Below are 21,834 nucleotides of genomic sequence, written 5' to 3' on the forward strand. Positions count from 1 at the left end.
AGCACTGTTATTAACAGGCTACCAACACCAAGCAGTTAAAGGTATTTTATTTAATTGTTTAACCCTTTCCTTTTCACAAAATGAGTAGCTTTTAATGTCACTCAAGTTTGTAGGGGATGGTAAACAGTTGTTAAATTTAAAAATAAAAAAGTAATCGTTATTCAAACTGAACAGGAAATACCTTCTTTTTCGAAAAAAGCAAAGGGTTAAATTGTGCAAGGAGTTTGAAACTTCATTCTACCGTCACGTATAGCCAAGCATAATATTGTTGTGCCTGAGCATTACATTTTATAGCTGCCTTGTTTTTGTAAACAGCTAAAAGTACATGTCCAGTTAATGAACACGTTAGTGGGGTGATACCTACACCCGCATCTTCACATTTGGTTACATTCAATTACAAGTTTGAGATGTGAAATTGATAGTAAGCATACAGTAGTTTGGTATTACACTGAGCTATACGGGAAGGGATTTTAAAATTGATTCTTTGGACACATGATGATAGAAAAACTAAGCTCTCTGCTGTTATAATCTGGAACAAAGCATGAACATGCAAAGTGCTAAATCAGGTATCTCATTGCAAAAGGAAATCTTAGATTAAGCCATGTCTTCTTTATTATTTTAAGGAAATGGATTAGCATGGGGAAATGATCTAATTATTGCACCAGTCAGACCTGATTTTGAATAAATTAACTTATACAGTACCTCAATATTTCTTCTAAACACTATACCTAATAAGATGTCCCCACTTTGTACAAACTCTGGATTATTGAACGCAGATAATATTATTTTTATTTGTCCTATCTCATTTACTGTAAGTATTTGAATATGAAATACCTGGTTTAAGACTTCTTTTGCAAAATTTTCTTATATAACGACACATACTTTTATAAAACCAGATATTCTGGCTTTATACATAAACATTTACAACCATCTGAGCCCGGAGGAAAATGTATTGGCCCTCTTTTGGCAATCTACAATTTGATTCATTAAGTATGTTGTATTTTTTACCCTGGAAAAGGTCATAAAAACAATTGCTCATGAAAAGAAAGAAATGTGTACTTTGTTTTTTAGTACTGAATTGGCTGTCAGAATCTCCTACTTTTCTCCACTATAGACAGTAGAGTATTTGTCTTCATGTGACTAGATGTCTAGTATTAAAGACTTCTTAAGCATGTACCTTATTTCTCTCACTTAGCCATACGTTCTCCATAGTGGCACAGAATTTTCAGAGTCTCACATTTACACAGCATTGGTAATGATTAAGAAAGCACTTTCTGAATTTCTCTCACTGAGTACATTTTCACAATTTCAAAATAAAAAAACAATGCTCTAGATACTTTTCCAAACAGAGGTGAGTACTTAGGATTCTGTATGAAAGAATGCATGAAGACTGAAAACAAAGCATGGATCATCTCTGTTTACAGACTTATCTACTTTTATAATTATAATAATATTAATAACAACAACAACAAGAACAATAATAATAATAATAATAATAATAATAATAATAATAATAATAATGCACATGGGTGGTATCCTGCAGCCATTCTGTGCCAGCAGCTCAAGTGCACATCAGATCAAGCAGATCAAGTGAGATACTGCTCTATCATTTGAACCAAGGGTAAAATTTTGTGATCTCGTTGTACAAACCCAGAGTGGACTTTGACAAAGACACCAGTGTCAACACCCTCACTCTTACTGACAGAGGCATGGCCCCCTCTTTTCCAAGGAAAGGCTTCTCCTTGAGTTCAGTGTCCTGGTATTATAGGATTTAATATACACTTCGTTATATTTTTACATGTTGTTTTCATTTACAGATTTGTTTTCTGATATTCATGTACTAATAGTAAATATTAAAGAAAAATGACACAAACCCATGTGTTTCGCTGTTCTTAAAGCAAAATTGTGAGTATTCCAAATAGTAGATTGCTTGTACATTTTCTTGGCCCAGATGATTTTCTACATACCCAAAATGTTACATTGAAGCACACTTCGCTATTCTGCGTCTTATTTATGTGTTAGTCTTGCATTATGTACAGAATTTAATGGGTATGTACAGCATTTATTCAGTGGCTCTCCTTTAATGCTACAAATCATTGCCTAGAATGCATTGACTTTTTAAAATGGTTTAAAAAGAAACATAAAGTACAGAGAAACCACAGAATAATTCTCACTACAATGCAGGAAGGCAAATGTCACTTGTAGAACTTATATTAACTACAAAAAATATGTGATAAACAAACATGTTTCAGTCTGCCAAACAGGTTGAAACAACAACAACAACAACAACAACAACAACAATAATGATAATAATTATAATAATAAATTATTTCACATACTTAATGCAACATCTCAAATGTATTAAAGAAACAGCCCTAGATATGAAGGCAAATACAAAATGAAATTCAGGAGTGGAATAAAAACCTCTGAAAAAAATTAAAATGTTTCTGAACTTTATTGACATACAAGTATTACTTTAAGTATTGCTTTAAAGAATGAATATTGCAATCAAACTGTGATTTGAAATGAAAACATTGAAAATAATAATGAAATTGTCCTTAAATATATTTAATCCAGCCATGTTTCTAAATATCATAACATTATCTGTAAGTTTACAGAATGTAACGCACATTAAGTTTAGTAGAATGTACATTACACACCGAACTGTTTAGTTTAACGCCTGCAATTTAAGATAAAATAACTTTTGGCAAAATAGATTTTAACACATTGGAGATGTTACAATGTATGTTTCTGGAGACAGTATCAATTTTATATTTCAAAGGTGAAAATGTTCAAATCAAATCAATCTGAATGGTTTAGTCTGCATTTTTCCTCCAAAAAGTTAAAACCTAACACATAAGAAAGGTTTGCTTCCTCGCAGTTCAAACAGACTGTCTTTATAGATAATTTGATTAGTTATTCTATGAGTCTTTTATATTCAATGGATTTGTTTGCCATTAATACAGCACTATTGTAGTGCAAGCAGTTGCTGACAGCACAAACTAACTCCTTAGGAAGATGTGCATTTCCAAGAACTGGAAAGCAGCACTCAAGGAGCTGGGAAAAAAAACTGCAAGAGAAGAAAAAGCTGTATTTCCCATAACTACGCTACAAGTTATACATAATATTTCACCTGGATCCTTTTGATTCTCTACATGAAAGAGAAAGCAAGGAGGAGAGAAGAGAGAAACAACAGATATCCATAATTAATGAAAGGATGAATAGGAGTCTTTGTTCCTAAAGTACAGTAGGTGACACCTTAATTCTAGTCCAGCCTAGTCACTCCTTCCAACCTGACATTCTGTATACCAGCTGACATCACTTATGGTCCCCAACAGAGATAATAAATTTCAATGTAAAACCAAGCAATGGAAAGAGTTTTCAGTCCCAGTAAAACAGTAAAACAAATGCTGTAAAGGCAGCTTGAGAAAAAGAAAAAAAGGTTAAAATATAAGAAAGAAGAAGACAAAAAGCTTTTATAAAAAAGACAAGACATGTTCATGATTTTAATTAAAATATGTATAGGTTGTCAGAAATGCAAACGTACAGAATGTTTTCTTTGAAAAAAAACCCCAGCTCATGTTTTCTAGTCTTTTGAATCCCAATAAGACAAAAACATCATCGCCTTTTTCCTGTTTTGTGTACCAGTGAAAAAACTGAGGGATACACAGAAGCAAAGTAAAAATGCATTCAAGTCACAGACATGAACATTAACGCAAAAAGCTTACAGATATTTCATGTTTATAACAAACAGATGGACCAGTTGTAAATCCTGATTGTCGTTGACAGTAACTGATTGGACTTCTCACACTTGGTTTCACAGACAGAAGCAACAGACAGAAGGCAAAAGACTTGAAGCAAGAAAGTGAGATTGGTTAGGGGCTGTAAAGGGCTCGTTGGCTAAAAATGTGGAACAGAAAGAGTGAGAGGCAGGGTGGAAAGCATGAGGTAGGTACTCACGAATGGTTAAATCCATCACTTGAGAGGCCAAGCAGAAGACAGGATGTTCATACATTTCTCTCTTTTTCCCTATAAAAGAGGATTTGGGCATGCAAAGAGGCTTAGGTCAGAGGTAAAGAGGTCAGAGGTCAGAGGAAAACTGTGTTAGGTCAGAAGAAGAACAGTTGTGGTGTTTTTGCTGGGGTAAAGTAAGGTTCAAAGGAGAGCTGGGGAGTTGGGAGAAGGAGCTGAGATCAACAAGAAGAGTGAATTGAGAAATTGTCAGGGTGTAGCTTCTTTGGACAATTCGATTTAACCATTCAGCATGCCCAAGTGTCAAGACTGTGATCACGGGGCGTCCAAAAATCTCTATCAGATTTGAACAGTTCTAATCATGGCAAAAACATCATGAGAAAAGGAAAACAGAATTTAGTAGTTTAGGTGCCAAGATACTAAGGGAATGTGTTTGCCTTTAGTATCTTAAGCACCTTCAGGTGTTTCTTTATAGACATTGACTAAAATTTGATTTTTTAAATAAATAAAAATGCATGATACTGCACACTTTACCTTTGGGATACCTCAGATTTGTTTTGAAGAATCTGACAGTGTAAAGACCTTTGAAATAAGTCTATGCCTATCAAAGAAAACCTCGCACATGCAGCTGAAAGATGTTGGGTTGCCTGAGGAAGCAATCCCAGCATGCTTTGTATATTGGCTTTGTGGCCACCTTTTTATAAAAAAAGCCTATAAATAGGTGACAAAGCCAATAAACAAGGAAAGAGGAAAAGCAGAAGAGAGCAGGTAGTGGAGAGGGATGAAGCACTTCTCTGAACTGGGAGCTGGAAAAAACGTTTGTTGCTTCAAAGTATTCCAACACCTACAATTCCCCATGTGAAAGAGGTCAGATCGCCAAAAAACCAGAAGGAATTGAGGCACAAAAGGAATCAGGATACAGTATGAGATCTATATATTGGAATTGAATGCATTTTTACTTACACATCTCTAACATTGTGTTTGTGGCCTACACCACAATTAAACTGACCTGAAATAAAAGGCACAGTTATATGAACAAACCTGAAGTAAACCATCAATTGACATTCTTTAATAAGACAATTATACAAGATGTTCTTCCATGAATCTCAAGAGCAACATCAAATCTGTAAGCAGAAGGACATGGAGTGCATATATACTGTATATACTTCTGTATCTGACCAGGTCATCCACTGCTTTCCTCAGTAAGGCTCACAATCTTCTCATTGCTAAAATGTTCCACTTTGCTCAATGATAATCATGATACTGTAGCTTGCTTTCTACATCACTGGTACACAACAGTCACTTCTATGAATGTCTTTATCACTGTTGTACTCCAACTATTGGCACAGGGGATGTGGCCAGAAGAAAGAGTTGACTCTCTGGGGCCTTTAGGAGCCAAAAGTGCCAATCCCTGCATCTGTACTGTAAGTTCCCTTTTAAAACAAATATCTGAGCGGTGGTGTGCATTGTTACTCCTGCAGGTGGAGCTGTTGTAAAGTACCAACATTCACCACATTTTGTGTGCAGTTAGAGCAACAGAGATCAGAGCCATCCTCCTGAATTTTTATTGCTTGCCTTTAATTTCTCAGAAGATGCATTATTTCTCAAAAGGAATAGGTCTGCATCCCTGAAGCAAGAAAACTGTCTTCTAAAATGATTCCTTAGTCAACTTTCTTAGATGCAACAAAGCATCCCTTGTGTATAGAAAAAAACAATATTCCATTAGCTCTTACACTGCATTTTATGATACCTACAGCCTAGATGTAAAAATATATTGCCACCTGGAAAATGAACAGATTCAACAAAGCCATAAAAATAAATCCTCTACTACATGTGCACCATATTTATACATCTTGGTTTGTTTACCAATGTCACAAGAATGAAAAATTTAAAATTGAATGAAAGAATTAAAACATCCTAAAATGTTAAATTCAGTAATACCCTGTAGTTCTGTTAACAATCCACACTTATTGTCCATAGTAACTAAGTATCCAGATGTTTAAAGTGAACATTAAAGGTTAAACACATTTCTGCTGTCCCATCTTTGGTTGGGGTGAAAATGTAAAACTAATTACCTTCCACTTTGGCATACTCAGACAGCCGGGTATAGTTGACCAGCGCAGCTTGCTCAAGACATTTGCGGATAACAGCTTTCACCTCCTCTGGTGGAACTGGAGTTACTATGTCCTTCATAAGAACCTTTAACAGCAAAACATGAATTTCAAAAGCCACTTTTTGCTTTGCATTCAAAAGTCATTACAATGATACTTTACTTTTTTCTGTCTCGCATAAATATTTTTGAAATATAAATAAAGGGAGGGATTAAGCAAAATACCCATGAAGCTTGCTTCATAAAATTAAGTAATTCACAAATAAGAGAAATTACATTACTAAACAGCCAGAAGACCATAGAAGAATTCCATGGTTGCAGCAGTGGTACATTCATTGAACACAATTTTGTTTTTCAGTTTCTTTGCAGTTAAGAAATGCTCAGTTGCTTTCTCAACACCTAATTTGGTCTTAACATTTAACATTTTTGATAATGCTTAATGTTTTTTTAAAACACTTCTTTGCATTCTTTCTTGCAAATTTCCTAAAATCCCACAAAGAAGAAAACCATTATTTTTTCTTGTAAGGCTTTGGTACTAAGTGTAGAAAATGCTGCTGATTTATTTTTTAATACATTTTTGAATTTGGAGTATTCCATCCCAGTTTCAAGAAAACAAATTAGATCTGTATACATTTAAATAAAGAGCACATACCCTTTCTAACAAAGACAACGTAGCTTTTAATGCACCTTCAGGTCGGCCAAATGGGAAGCAATACCTAAAACAATTTAAAAACAGAAATTTTAAAGTGTCAGTTTTAAATGAGAAATGCGATATGAAAGTAAACATGGCACAGCAATCTTAATTGGCTTTTTATACAACACCTATGGGATACCACTGAGAACATTTTTGTGTCATGCAGTTGGGTTGTACCAAGTCCAGCTGTTTCAAGTAATTTTCCTTCAAGACCTACTCTGAACTGACACTCCTATTGAATGAGCTGACACCCGTAAATTATGAACTTGGGTTCTGCTGTGTGCAATCTGCAGAGTGCTTTCAGTTTAAATAGCTTGTCAGCCTTTTACTGGTCAGATTAATTTCACCTTGTTTAATTTAATACCTGAATATCTTTAGGACTAGGGAGCAAGGGATATTTTCAAATATTTTCTAAACCCCAATTGAAAATTTAGCACAATGCTCTTTTGCTTTTGTATTTATAATGTGCAGCTTTACTGGAGAGTGCAATAAGCACATGCAAAATGCATCTGAGAACAGACAAGACAACAATTCATTTTTTATTAAAGGCACTATGGTGTCAATACACTCACCAGAGCCTAATTTGGAGAATTTAGAGTTTACCTGTGATCAATAGAAATGTGTTGGTTCAAAGGTCTTAAAAGAAGATTAGTCAGAATAGCCAGATTTTCTTATAAAGTAGATTAATTTTGTTTTTCATGCTGTTTGCCACCCATATACTGTAAATTATGTTCTCAGTTCTTTAAAGAGGGCACTTGCTTTAAATGCCTCTTGCAAACGTTTTTGAAATATTTTTTAATAGGCAGGGAACAGCATATATTTCAATAGGCCAAAAGACATATAGAAGGGAAGTTCATCATACCACATTCCCTTCAATACCTGAAATGTGTGATCTGGTTTTCGAGAAGCAAACGCAGGCGTTCTTTGATCTCTTCAAAGCGCTCTTTCTCCTCCACTGTTACTGTTCCTATTCCATCAGGCCTGGGGGAGCAGGAAGCAAATTAAGATCACATAATGATGTAAATGTCTACTGCAGAGGTAATGTGGCATGTTCAATCAATCTTAACAATTAAATGGGGAAAGGTCTAGATGTGAAAGTGTTGTTCAACATCCCACACTTGACACTTGACAGAACACTAGAGTTATGGTACTAGTAATAATGCATTAACCACTGTTAAATTAATTGAATAATAAACACACATATAAAGTATATACAGTACAGTGTGCATGTTTTTGCATTTCCTTTTAAAAATACAGTATATTGCATCAATAAAATGTACAGTATAACACAAATAAATGGGTAAAACAAATCAATTTTGATTTAATGTTCAAGATTTCATAAGCATTCTTAATCTTGTCATATCTTTTCCCCCTTTGGTTTGTCTAGGTTTGTAAGTACCATACAGTGTGCAAGTCACATAAAGAACCTGGGGGCTTTCTGAAACCATTCCCCATATGGCTTGAGTTCAAAATAAAGTGTGTTTTGTGAAACAGAAGGTGAACTACCAGCACAAAAGAAAATGGAGGAAAAAAAAGAACCGCTTCACACTATGCCTGGGCTCCATTCTTTCCCAGCATCACAAGAACAATACAGGAAGCCCCTGCATATTTACGCCAGCCTGAGGTCTATAATAAGAGGGTTGGTAGGAAAACTTAATCCATTTGGGAGCCAACAGTTCTGGCAAACATCATTACTAGTTCTGTCATTGAAAAGCAAAGTACAGGGATTTGTGCTCGCTGGTGCAGTCTCTATCCTCCCAGTGTCTGTTTCTGTGTTGTAAGACCTCTTTCAATTGAATAAACTGAGCACTTACTAACAGGCCTCCTTCAGAGTACAGCCTAAGCTGTGCAAATCCCCAGTACTAGAATAGTTAGGCAGCACAAAAGCTCTAGTAAAGGATTACAAAACCTCTAATAAACCTCCAGTCAGGGGTTAATTGGCTAGCTTTTTTTTGTGTGCTTATTTACAGGAGCCAATTCAGCACCTGAGGGCAGTGAGAAAAAAAAGACAAATAATTGTGTTGTGTTTTGGTGGCCCTTTTTAAGAAGAAATGTCTTAAAATGATTAGCTTTTCCTGACGTAAGTAATGCTTTGGAAGAATTTAGACTCAAATGGCACAAAGTGGTTATTGTCAATTAAGACTCGAAGTGCCCAGATACTGTAGCTTTCTGCCCATCTTTCTGACCAGATCTGTCACATTGAGTATGTTGTGTAGGTCGAACTAGTTGAACTAGACTTGGTGATATTAGCAACATCATTGTGAAATAAAGAATAGAAAAAGAGCATTATCCAATTCAATTTTTGTATTATATCCTGTAAAGAAATTCTTTAGATCTTAATTTGTAGGGGCCATATTTCTATATTCCTGTGGGCTGCTGTGCTGTCTCTTTCTGTAAATGAGTGGTACTGTATATGCATTGACTAGTAAAGTTCTTTTGAGTGTGACTGCATTCTACAGGTCAGCTGCAGCCATTTCTGGAGAAGGGTGGATGACTGGAAGGGCATGCCAGCTGAAACACATCACAATATCTGGGACTTTCTTTTTCAAACAGCCGTGGACTATATTGTATCTGACATGATGAGCATCCTTTGAATCTACCTTTCAGATTTTCGGCAAACCATTTTCTCACTGTCCTTCAGAAAGATGACATTTTCGGCAGCGCGATGAAAAAGATGTCACGTCGGTTGCTTTTCAAGTTATTGTCACTGAGGTTAGCACCAGTTCTGTCAAATGTACTCTGCTCACAATCACCCATGTTAAGCCATGTCACAAATAATAATATTTAGGGATCTTCTAGTTAAATTCTGCATATAAATGACATTCTGGTGTTGTTGGTTTTGGAGGTGACTTATCAAATAAAATAAAAAAGTCAGATAAAGTCAAGATGTAATTTGTTTTTTTCAAGACAGAAAATAGACAGCAGCCTTGAAAACACAATCAAGATACTGAATAAATTAAGCAATCCATTTCTTGCAAGCCCATCCACTTCCCATTCAGTTTTAATGCCATTCTCTCACCACTGCTATTAATTACACACACTAATAGCAGCATTCTAATGAGGAGGACTTGCCAACTTTGTAGCCAGTAAGTGTTTAGAGGGGACAGTGACTGTGCTATTGTAAATTAGAAAACAACTCAGTCACAAACCAGTTAAAGATCATTACTACCTACTCTTCATCTAAGAGCAGCTGTTTTTTATTGTTTTCTTTAAACAATGTTGGGAAAAAAGTGAAAACGCTTTGACTTAAAAGGTCAATTAAAAGGCTGATTAACTGATTTCTAACATTTTGCAATATAAATTAACGTCAGAGAGGTTAGGACATGGCTAAAGATGCATTTTTCACAGCGCCAGTTTTTGTTTCAGTCACAGATTAGATAGCAAGCCTGTCTCAGCGTAGCAGGACCTCGGACAGCGGCTAGTTAGTTTCTTCTCCGTGATGGACTGTCATTCTGTCAGTCCTGACCTCCAGGCTGTCCTGTACCATCTGAATCACATTCTCCCTCCACCCTCTCATTGACTGCGAGCTACTGATGTCTCACTGTCTGACCTGATAATAACACAACACAAATAGACAACCCACCTCAACTCCATCACTGTCTATCACTGGAGCAGCAGATTGATAGCCACATGGTGCTCTGTTTCTCATTGACCTTCCTCATCATACTAGAAGTGACTTGTTTATTTAACAAAAGCCGGCCATGTTTAGCAGCTCTGCAAGCTTAAAGCATAGACCAGTGTGTAACTAGCACATATGTGGAGTGAAAGCCCTTTAACATGCCAGAGACATACTGTAAGGAACGGAGATTTCAGCTGTTGTTTTCTTCCTTTCATTCATTTTTTTAAAAACAGTCTCATTTTAACACCCCCGTCATCTCAACCTGGCATCCAAACGGATTGAAGAAAAAGACATTAAAATGCAGGTATGTTTTATGGCTTTCTAAAGCTTTTTTTTAAGCCAAAACTAAACCAGACACAGTCACCACTATTTATTGATACGTCCATTAACAAAAAGATGGGCTGAATAAGAACAAATTGGCAACAAAAATGTTGACTGAAATAAAGTGTTAAAAATGAAAACAGTGAGAATGAGCTAGAGAAAAAAAGAAAAAACACTTATAGTATGTAGAGTAGGCCTAACACTGAACCCCATTGAAACAAGATACTGCACTGGAATTTGGAGACTGATGCCAGTCATGGGCTTTTCATTATGATATTGTCTTTCTCAGAGTGAAATTTCAGAATTTTGTCTTTATTAGGGTGATGGATTGGTTGGACGTTTAATGTGGATCCACCTAAATAGTTTGCGAACTGTTGGAATAATTGTTTTAACTGCAGCTACAATATTTTAAACTTTGGAATAGAACACAAAAATTGACTTATCAGGGGAGATGATGAAAACTCTTTCTTACCTTTTTGGCTCTGGGGCTTGTTGAGTTTTGGAATCCCTTTTTTTTTTAGAATCCTTTTTGAAATCCTTTTTTGAGTTACCCTCAGGCTCAATGACTGAGGGGCTCTGGGATTTGTCCCCCTCAGCCTCTGTATTATGTAGGCCACCAAGTAAATCTGGCATTTTCTGACTTTTGGTTACGCATGGTGTGATTGTTATTGACATTATGAGATACACAAAAAAAGAGAGACAAAGAAAAGTAAGAAATGGGAAAAAAGAAAAAGAAATAGGAAACAAAGGAAGATTTTAAACAAAGAAAAACAAAACATAAATTTAACAGAGAACTGAAAAACATAAAAACGAAGTCATGGAAGAGCATGATGTGTAGAGAGTCATGGGAGCCCGTGTAATCTGTTTTCTACATTCTCAGTTTGGAAGCTTCTGTTGTTTTGCAGCTACTTCAAACATATCAAGATGAAATTCCTAACACCCAAAAGCAGACTTTCACTCCTGAATTAACATACAAAAAGAACTTCCACATATTCCAGAAAAAATATGTCATCACAATTTGAAGCAAAACAAAACAAAATGTCCAGTTTTGACCTGACAGGGTGAAAGAAATGACTGTCGATTACCTATTCCCATGAACATGAGAAGCACAAAAAGCGAAGCTGTAATGCAGGAGAGTTGGATCAATCATAGCTCCATTTTCTGCTCTTTCAAGTAAGTCATTGAGATAGCAGAGATGTCTGTGGCAGCCTCTTACTCCATTGCGGGCACAGTATTCGTCAAGGACAAACACCTGTCCTGGACTAAACCAGCCCTGAGTAAAGAAAAAGACAAGACTTCACGATTCCCGAAACACCAGCTGTACACTCTATGGTACAGAGGGTTTCTTACTTTTCTGCAACACAATTTATTTTTGTGCCACTTAACTAAAAAGGTTGAGCTAAAAATAAGGAAACTTACATACTTGTATTTATTTTTTTCTAAATAACAACATTACTAATCAACTGAGAAGGAAAATATAAAAACAAGTTTCAACAGGAAAGAAATATATCTTTCCTTATCCACAATGTAACCCACAAATCCTATATAACATGTAACAAAGAACTATACAATTATACTACAGTTAGCAATGCAAGCAATGCTTAATGGGAGCAGTGAGAGAGTATCGATTTTTTATATCCACTCACCAGACAAGAGTAGGAATCATTCAGCCTATGGTCCAATGTGAGTCGCTGTACCATCTCGAACAGTGAATTGTGGTCAAAGTTACAGGGGTTAGCTGAGATAAATTCATCCATTCCATGCTTTTGAGCTCTGTCTGCATCTATTAGGTCATTGTACATAGAAAACAACAGGATTTAGACAAAATAAAAGGTCAGTGTGCTGAAAAGCTTTAGGTAAATGAATGGTTATCTACAGTACAACATTCAAAACTGTGCTTCACTTTTTGGCAGTGGTTTATCTACTGTATAGCAAATTAAATCATGTCAACAGATTCATTGTCAACTTGCATCTTAGCAAAGAAAATTAAACTTAACTGGAGTGAAATACAATTTGGCAAATCTTTAATGAAATACAATCAACATGGACATGTAATTCTTACACTCGTGCACGAATCATTGGGTTAAATTACCCCTTGACTTTTAAGACCAGGGGATGTGTGTATCTCCTAATTATTTCTGTAAACATTTGAGGATCTTAGAAATGAAGTACAATGAATTCTTTGTAACATTTATACAATAGATTCTGCCATTCTCTATAGGTGAATTTCATTCATTTCCTAACAAATGATGAATTGTGTGCTAAAAAAGAAGAAAAGAAAAAACGGATTCTGAATCAGCTAAGCAAGACAAATTCTGAATTTTGCAGAGAGAAATTGTCCATAAAATTCCAAATGGATTTTTCCTGTAACCATTGGTGATTGTAAAGAATTGGAGTTGGTTAAGAAAATAGTTTAACATCATGCCTGTTCTGCTTATCATGTCAAAAGACACACAGAATTGACACAGCAAGGGTTACAGTGTGCCATTTATTATGAATTAATGGCCTGAGTGCATTCACACTTCTCTTTTCAGAGGGAAGCCTGTAGGCACAGCCTCCTAGGACCTAACTAATTAAACTTAACTTGCGTAGCTAAAATACAACTAAGTCCACCACTGAAACAAATGGAAAATACTAGCTGGGAGTGGTCGAGTGGACGCCACCCGCTGTGCGGTTTTGTTCATTAAGGGGTAACTAAATTAAAAGACAAATTTTTGCTTTTCTTTACATTTAGTGGGCTTCCCATTACATGAAGTCCATACAAACGCTGAACAAATAAAACAGGGTTTTAATCCCTGCTCTGGCTACCACATCCTCTTTTATTCCTTGTTTTCACCCTGGACACGCAGATCCTGATGGGACCAGTCTTACAACATCAGTTTAAAGCCTTTTGAGCTAAGCCTATATAAATACTGGGCACTAGGCACTTCATTTTTTTTGTAATTGACTATTAACCATCCTCGAAGCTTCTATTACTTACTATCAATGTATTAAATATTTGTAAACACTTAACAAGCAATTTAATTAAAGGGATTTCCCCCCTCGATTTAACTTAGCTCCAGATTAAATTTAAACACAAGTACACCCTCTCCTTACAATATCTCTGAAAAATCCCTTCATGTTAATCTTTGTATGATACACAATGAACTGAAGATACCAAAACAAAGAAAAGTGGACAAAACTAAAAAAAAATAAAACAGGCAATTTAATTTATTTTTTTAACTGCTGAGTTAATTTGCTTGTGGTTAAAACCCTGTCGTCAACTGCCCAGCTGTCCAAAGATGTATGATTAAAAGAAACCAAACGATTTACAATGATATGATGCATATGAAAAAACAATGAAATCCCAAATAAAAAGGTGACTTTGTGTCCCTCTCATCTGGTTAAATGTGTGCTTGTCATATCTGCTTGACATTAAAAGAATGAAGATGGGGCTTGGACAGTAACAAACAATGACACTAGTCAACCTCATCTAGAGAAAGGAAGAAAAGAAATGACAATGATTGATGGGAGCTATTCATTTATAGATACTTGCTAGAAGAGTCTTGAGTGCAACATTGAGGCTATTTAGTAAATTATTTTTTGAGGGTTGTTTCAACCCTTTATGATTTTACCATCAAAGTGGCTTGAAAGATCAGGAGTTCTCAGCCTGCGGTACTTGGTCTGCTCAACACAATGTGCTGCAGGCTGGCCCTGTTCACAATGCAGGCTTTCCTTTCTGATATAATATACGAGATGCACCTTGCCAGAAACAGGGGATTTTCCCTGTGCTTCTGAACAGGAGCACTGAGAAATAAAATACATTGGTTTTGTAGGCTCCTGTGAAATCCGTCAAAAAGGTTTTGAAATATAAGCAAAATTTATAAGAAGACACCCTCTTTACAGTTGCAAACCAAATAATGTATTTCTACAAGGAGAGCACTAGTCAAAAGTCTGCTAATGTCTTTAAACATTCCCTTTCCTCCTCAGTGAAATTAAAAAAACAAAAAACGAAGACACACTACAGAAATATTTCCTCTTTCAAAGAACAGACATATCACCTGTTCCATGCAAAGGGTTGGTTATACGTCTGAAATTAATTATATTAAGTGGTACTGTCAATGAATTCCTCCTCAGAAAGCTTTTCTCAGTCACCAAAATGATTTTAATGATTTACCCCCACTCCTCTGTCCTCCATCAATAGTTATATGATAAATTCTGTTATCAAGTCACATGCTTTCTCTTAAAATAAAGGCTAGGGTAATTTACACTGTGCTTTCATGCAAGCTGTTCTTTTAAGTTGAATCATTGTTTAAAATTGTTCTGCATTCCATCTAGCATTTGCAAGTTGACAATACTTAAATATGTTGCAGTGTATTTATGGTTTGTTTACAGCACTTGAAGCATACCACTACTGTAATACTCTATTAGGACAGCAATGCATTTTGGTGCAAATACATGGGAATAGCATGAAGCCATCAGACCAGAATTGATTCATTCTTAAATAGATGGGGAAAAAATCCTGTATTTCCACCAATTAATGTAGTACATCACACTGGTAGTTTCCTAATCAGGCATCCAAAACAAAAAAATATCCTGCCTACAGGTGGCAAAATAGATCTACCTGCTATCCAAAGGTACACTATAAGAAAATTGGAGTATTTTATGGTAAGGAGGGATGACATCACCTGCTCCTTCTCATTGGCATTCAGAATACTCCAAGTACATATTTGCCAACTCTCATAAAAAAACTAAACAAAATAAAATAAATTAAAATAAATTGAGCCCTCTAAAGTAAAGCAGTCTTAATAAGTCATTAGAGAAGCCTGTCACGAGCTAATCCATGCACTTCTATGAAATTCAAATCTAAATGCAGGTGTGCAAATGCACTAACTTTTTAATTTTGTAAATTAAGACAGGCACAGTATTTCACAGCTACAGATGATTACTCTAAAACATGTATGAAGTTTCCTTTTTCTTTTAAAATGTTCAGTATGTTTCATGTAAGGGGGCTTGTTTTCACAGCTTTTGACTTATTAGTTGTAAGACATTTTTCTTGTTGGATAACCTTTAGATGCTCTGGCTGTGAAATAAAATTGATTCATATTATTAATGTAATGTTTTATATCATATTAATAATGTGCATGTTTCTGGAGAACTGTATATATTGGTGTATATCCCGATCACCACAGCACTGCTGTGGGCTTGGTTAAAGCAATATGGATACATACAGTAAAACACTTTTTTTACTCCTTAAAAAACAAGTCTGTGACCACATAGCTATAATATAAAGGATCTGGGTAAAAGACGTTTTATATACAGGTATGTCCCATGAGGACAACATTGTAGTGATGCAGTTACATGCTGTTAACTAATATGTATTTCATATTTACAAAAAAAATGAAAATAGGTATCCAGCTACGAGCTTTACGAAGAGGAGCCTTTAACACCAATAAGATTTATGGAGAGAAGGCAATTATGCAAAATAATAAAACAATAATAAAAACGAAAACCACATGCAGCCTAACTGGCAAGAATGGAAGCTTTTATATTTCAAACCTGAACTGAGAAAATTAACAGAAAGAATTGTCTACAAGTTCGAAACATGAAAGAGATTTGAGAAGAGAAAATAAAAAGCACATTGCATATGTCAGATAATCTGGTGTGATTATCTGAGCTGTGCCAGCTACAGGGAAGCACTTACCCTTGAGTCCAGCTAGAAGTTAGCAGGGTAAGAAGGAACAAACCAGAATAACATAAAGACTAGCAACAAGGCTCAGGACAGCAGACAGGAGCCCTAACCTAGCAGCTAAAGTACTAGGGTACAAGCAAAGCATGAAAAATAAAACATAAATCAAAACACAACTTCTACCAACATGAGATCAACATTACTGAACATTCTTCTGTCGGCTACTGTGCTGCAGATGATTTGTTCTAGGATCTGGTTTAATAAATTATTTACAATACGCTGTATATTAAAAACCTAACATGTAGCCAGCTGTCCCATAGATAGGAAATGAAAGAAAATATTGATACTAGCAGGAGCACTTACCTCTGTGGCCTAATAATATCATTCCACACTGACTGATCTATTATGTTTCATGCCCCCAAATAAATCATTTTCATCTCCCTGTGTGCAGTTGTTTAATCTCAGCGTTTTGTGAATCCTATGCTTTCTTAAAAGGCCATGGCTCTCTGTAAAATCTACGTATCCCTTATTCCTGGACACTTTTTTATTGTCTTCCTAAAATAACAGTTGATCAAGGGAGTATAAACTGTTCCTACTGTCAGTAAGACTATATATTATGGATTTTAATCAAGAAGGTGTACTTACCATCAAGATTAAGAAAAAGTTTTGAGTTCTATACAGCTGGAAAACATTTGTGTAATACTATTAGCGTGCAGTATCTTGGCTTAGGTTTAGACTGAAACAACTCTACACATTATATAACAAATTGAATTATAGGTAACAACTTTCCACATAGAAAACTTTATTGGTCACATTAATATTTTAATAGTTTATGACAAAACACATGTGTGGTGTGTAGTAGAATTTTGCTCTCTATTTTAGGACCTTGATTCTTGAAGAGGTTTTATTCAACAAATCTTCTGCAGCAAAGTTCTGAATGAGTCTCCTCCTTTCTCACCCAATGCCACTCAAAATGATCAAATTAAGGAAACATGACAGCACTTAAATAGAAGAATGCTGAGTTTCAGTTAATTAGTAATCTTTGAATGACATTAGATGGACCAGGGAATAAACTTATTACAAAATGTTCATATACTAGACAAAGAAATAAATGAACAAACAACATAGATTTTGTGTTATAGATTCTATATAGGATTATACTTCAAATGTAGCTAAAATATCCTACTTTGTGTATTTAACAATCGTTATTGTTGTTTTTCAAACATCTTTACTTTCTTTAGTCTGCATCTTTGTGTGTTCTAAAATTGATACCGCACAGTATTATGTTTGTAGCCAATCTGAGATGTGACTTTGTCTTTCACAATTATTGTTTCATCATTTCAAGAAAAGTAATAATTTTGTGGAAATAAATTTTCTCTATAACCCATTTATTCTAAACAAAAGGTTTAGATGTTAGATAAGTAGCACATTACATTCAATTAATAGTAACTCCAAAGATGATAGGATGCACACTGAAATACATTTATTTTGTTATGAATAGCAGGATCTATTATGGTACTTTTAATATTAGACACAATGGTATTACTATGGTTCCCTAAAATAATTTCTGATGCCACATGAAATTTATTTACTGGTAACAAAGATAAGTCAAGGTATTACATCCTAATTAAAAAACTGATATTTTAAGTAAAGTGAATAGTTGTAAACACAAGATAGGATTTAAAAAAAGACAGTTACAAAAAATATGAAGAACAGGTGTTGCATTGCTTCAAACAATCTTACCTTCATTTGAATATCAGCTCAGTAGGCTGCTTAAAGGTGCAATATTTCAAAGCAACATATGGTGAAACATTCACATTGTGTCCTGTGTCCCTTTTAAAGGGAAACTAATCTATGCCTGTTCATTTTCAGATTTGTGGACAAATTATTTGAGCCATCAGTTCAAGGGGTTTGAAACCGCACAGCAGGAAAATTCACCCCTATTTCATTTCTTTTTAAATGTGAAAAAAAGAGGAAAGAAAGGGTTTTTTTGCACCTTTAAACACATGTCATTTTGAAAACAGAGAACTAAAGCAAGTTGTTATAAAAGTAAGTCAGGGAGCCCGTGAAATGTCAAAAGCTCATTTTGGCGCTTGACAGCTGGTTTTGAAAGGGCCAGCATGTAATAAGACACAGTGTCAGGTTTTAAATGATAAATGTTGCGAGTGAATGGCACGCAGCAGTATGAAATATAAAAGCTTAATCAATATTGTGTTACTTACAAAACTGTGAAATGGGGGCATCCAGCTGGGGTGCATTTCCTCCCTTGGCATTGAGTTTCTGAACCTGGGTGGGTGGCACGGGTTTGTGCGACTGGCCTGTGGCACGATACATAGCCTGCACCCACAGAATACGGTCCTGCTCATCATCGCTGGCGAAAATCACTGTGTCTCCTTCCTTTACAGCATTGAAGAAAGCTCTACCACCTTCCAAACCTGCGAAACACACACGAGAGTCACGAGGGAAAGAGGAGACATCACTGTGCAGTGAAATGACCTCTTTTGATTCTACTGTGAAGTTCCTGTCACATTTCCAGTTTCTGTACCATTGTGTTGTCATGTATTTATATCTGGTCCTTACAAAAGGACACTTTTGAACAAAGTTCAAGCATGTGTGTCTCTAACTGTCAGCATAGTTGTTTTCTCTTCCTTACTGTGTGGGATCCCAAATATATTTTACATATTAATCTTTGAAACACTAGACTTCATCGCTTATGTCAAACTATACTACTGTTGGACTATCTCTTAAGAAGGTCAATACCCAAATTTTCTTTTTAGTAGATTTGATTGTGTGTAGCCCATAAAAAAACTCATTAGATTAAAGCTTTCATAAATGCAACCCTATTAGGTAGCACATGGCAGTCATATTATTTCTAGCAGAATTTTTCATCCAGCTTTGTTGTAATCATCACAGTTGTAATCATCACAGAGTAATTTGCCAGTACAAAACAGTTTATTGCCAAACTGTATATACTGTATAGATCTCCCTTTAGATAAATATATTTGAATGTATCTGAGAGACTTTCTGTGTGATAAAAATGCTTTCAGAGGAAATGTAGCAGCAATAATGCATCAATAATCAATAGTGCCATAATCATGAAAAGAAAAACAGATTTATAACGTTACACAATTATGATCTATGATCTGTGATCAGTTTTTACTTTTCAGCTGTTCCTGTGACAGTCCTATGATCTAAGATAATATTCGTCAGTAATAAATGTAGGTCTGTATAACTTTGCAAACCACTATAAAAAAATAGTCAGCAACAAAGATTTTACTGTGGCCTGCTCAACAAACAATACCCTACCTGAAACCAGATTGAGGCACACAATGTGATAAGTTTACTTGCAGGCTTTTTCGTGAATAAATTAAAATTCTCACCAAACCACAAAATGAAATACTCTAGAATGCTGTTTAGCATGTTTTCCACAATGGTGGAAATCAATTTCGGTCTGATGGCTTCATGGATTGATTGATTGATTTTGGCCCTTTCAAAATCCATCTAATAACTTCCATGATATTTCATGGGATATTAAACTTTCAAATGAAGGTGGCCCGGGCTGTTACAGAAAAACTGATGCCACCCAGTGGTCAAGTTTGGTAACTGATTTTCAAACCCTATTCATCTGTCTTCATGGACTAAGCAGATCTTCCTTTTAGTATTGTCTGAAGTAATTATTTTAAAAGGATAGTTGTTCTATTTTCATTCTTTATAAAAAGCTTAGTCAATGGAAATACATGCTGTATGAGTATAATCTTCAGATTTAAAAATGTAAATTGTGCTTCATAAATGGTACAATGAGCTGCTTGACTTAAGTATGCAATGTAAATTCCAGAGCCAAGACTACAGTGATTTCTGAAACAGTGGAACAACAGTACACTGTTTTATTCTAATATTCTAATCACAGGGACTTTGCTTAGTAAAAAACTTCAGGCAGGTATACAGTATATCTTGAAAAATGCTTTCTCATTTGGGAAATGTGAAAATTAACAGCAAACCCAAAATATATTTATTCTCTTCTCAGCTTGATTGGATTTTTACCTCCATAGATTTATTGACTGTCTGTTTCTAAATTAAAACTGTTAAACATCCATAAACCAAATATTAATATTGGTCACCTTACCAACTATTGTTTAGAATTTCAATGAAACTAACATAAATTGAACCTGACGTGTGAACATTCTTCTTTTTCTGTTGTTCTTTACATCTTTTCTCACCTTTGGAGACAATGTCATTTCTTAAAATACTAAAAACACTCAATACTGGTTATGATGATGCACAGAAAAAGATTACAGCATGTACAGTACTGTAATTTAATGTTGGAGTAAACCAAGATAACTGTGCTACTTATTCAGTTGCCTACTGTAAGTCTCACCATTTTTTGTCTTTTTGTAGCTACCTGTTTAGCACATAGTAATCCAGGCTGTTACGTTTTATCTAACTATACAACAGAAATATGTCAGCTCTTTCCAACAGCAGTAGAAATAGATGAACAGGGAAAGTAGCTTGATGATGTGTGTTACTGTTTCATAGGCACCAGCAAAAAAATAAATAAAATCACATTATCATGTAGGTAAGACAACACAGATGACCTGGGATTGTGTGACACTGTGAAAGTGCCGTTACCTGGTTGTGGATCAGTGTAGTCCACAGTGTATCCATCAAGCTGCAGCAGCTCCTGTGGCTCAGCTTTCTTCTCCCTGTAACTGCACATAGCAAAGGTATACTGACTAACCTAAAACAGAACAGAAGAGACACCAAGTTATCAATCAGTTTTAATCAAATCTGACAAAGGAAAGACACTGGAAAATATGCTGGAAGTGTGGCAGACATTACATAAAGAAGAAAGCACACATTCCTCAGTGCACAAGCATTTGTACACCATGAGGTCTATCTGTGTGCATTATCTATTTATTAATCCATCTGCTCGTAAAATACTCTACTCTAATCACAGACAAACACAAGGAAACAGCAGTCGGCTCCAACTGGTGCATGGCAACCATAACTGTCAGAGCAAAAGCCTGTTCTGATGTGGTGGAAGCTTTGTCATTCAGCCCAGACGAGTCCAGGAGTGACACTCTGTCACAAACAATGTGAGACGGATTGCTAGGTGCCAGTCATATTAAGGCAATCTTGAAATCCCAGCGATCAATGCAATTGTCACCTCTGCTGCAAGTGGCAGCTCTCAGTCCACAGAGTTTGCTTCTGTATGACATGAGAAATTCAATGTCATGTTCTTGATGCAAGCATTCCCAGCTGCAGGGCGAGAGCCGGGCTCGCCAGCTCTGAAACGCCTTCAGGACGCCATCAGGGCACATCAAGGCCCCGAACTGTATTCCGCTAAAGTTTGGGATTGTCAAGGACTTAAAAGCTGCTATAGTAACGCGGAGCATTCTGTATCCCACAGGCTAGTGACCTACTGTCAAACTGACAGTTAAAGGATTTTAAAT

The 21,834-nt window shown here is 35.6% G+C and overlaps 1 protein-coding gene across 25 annotated transcripts in view; it reads right to left on the minus strand.

Annotated features, from left to right (window-relative positions):
- cadpsa (Ca2+-dependent activator protein for secretion a) overlaps window positions 1-21,834 on the minus strand; it is a 140,132-nt gene that overhangs the window by 37,762 nt on the left and 80,536 nt on the right. For 8 of the 25 annotated variants that reach the window (XM_088636193.1, XM_088636196.1, XM_088636183.1 and 5 more), the window contains exons 10-19: window positions 21,011-21,119; window positions 18,607-18,819; window positions 12,363-12,499; window positions 11,802-11,989; window positions 11,189-11,356; window positions 7,656-7,757; window positions 6,735-6,798; window positions 6,048-6,171; window positions 3,961-4,029; window positions 3,134-3,151 (exon numbers count right to left, since the gene is read on the minus strand). In XM_088636193.1, the coding sequence (XP_088492319.1) occupies window positions 3,134-3,151; window positions 3,961-4,029; window positions 6,048-6,171; window positions 6,735-6,798; window positions 7,656-7,757; window positions 11,189-11,356; window positions 11,802-11,989; window positions 12,363-12,499; window positions 18,607-18,819; window positions 21,011-21,119 (1,192 nt within the window). The remainder of the gene's footprint in view (window positions 1-3,133; window positions 3,152-3,960; window positions 4,030-6,047; window positions 6,172-6,734; window positions 6,799-7,655; window positions 7,758-11,188; window positions 11,357-11,801; window positions 11,990-12,362; window positions 12,500-18,606; window positions 18,820-21,010; window positions 21,120-21,834) is intronic. The other 17 variants (XM_088636187.1, XM_088636197.1, XM_088636199.1 and 14 more) reach the window with 7 other exon arrangements.

The sequence above is a fragment of the Lepisosteus platostomus genome, chromosome 6 (assembly GCF_059453375.1).
Source record: "Lepisosteus platostomus isolate fLepPlt1 chromosome 6, fLepPlt1.hap1, whole genome shotgun sequence".
Lineage (NCBI taxonomy): Eukaryota > Metazoa > Chordata > Actinopteri > Semionotiformes > Lepisosteidae > Lepisosteus > Lepisosteus platostomus.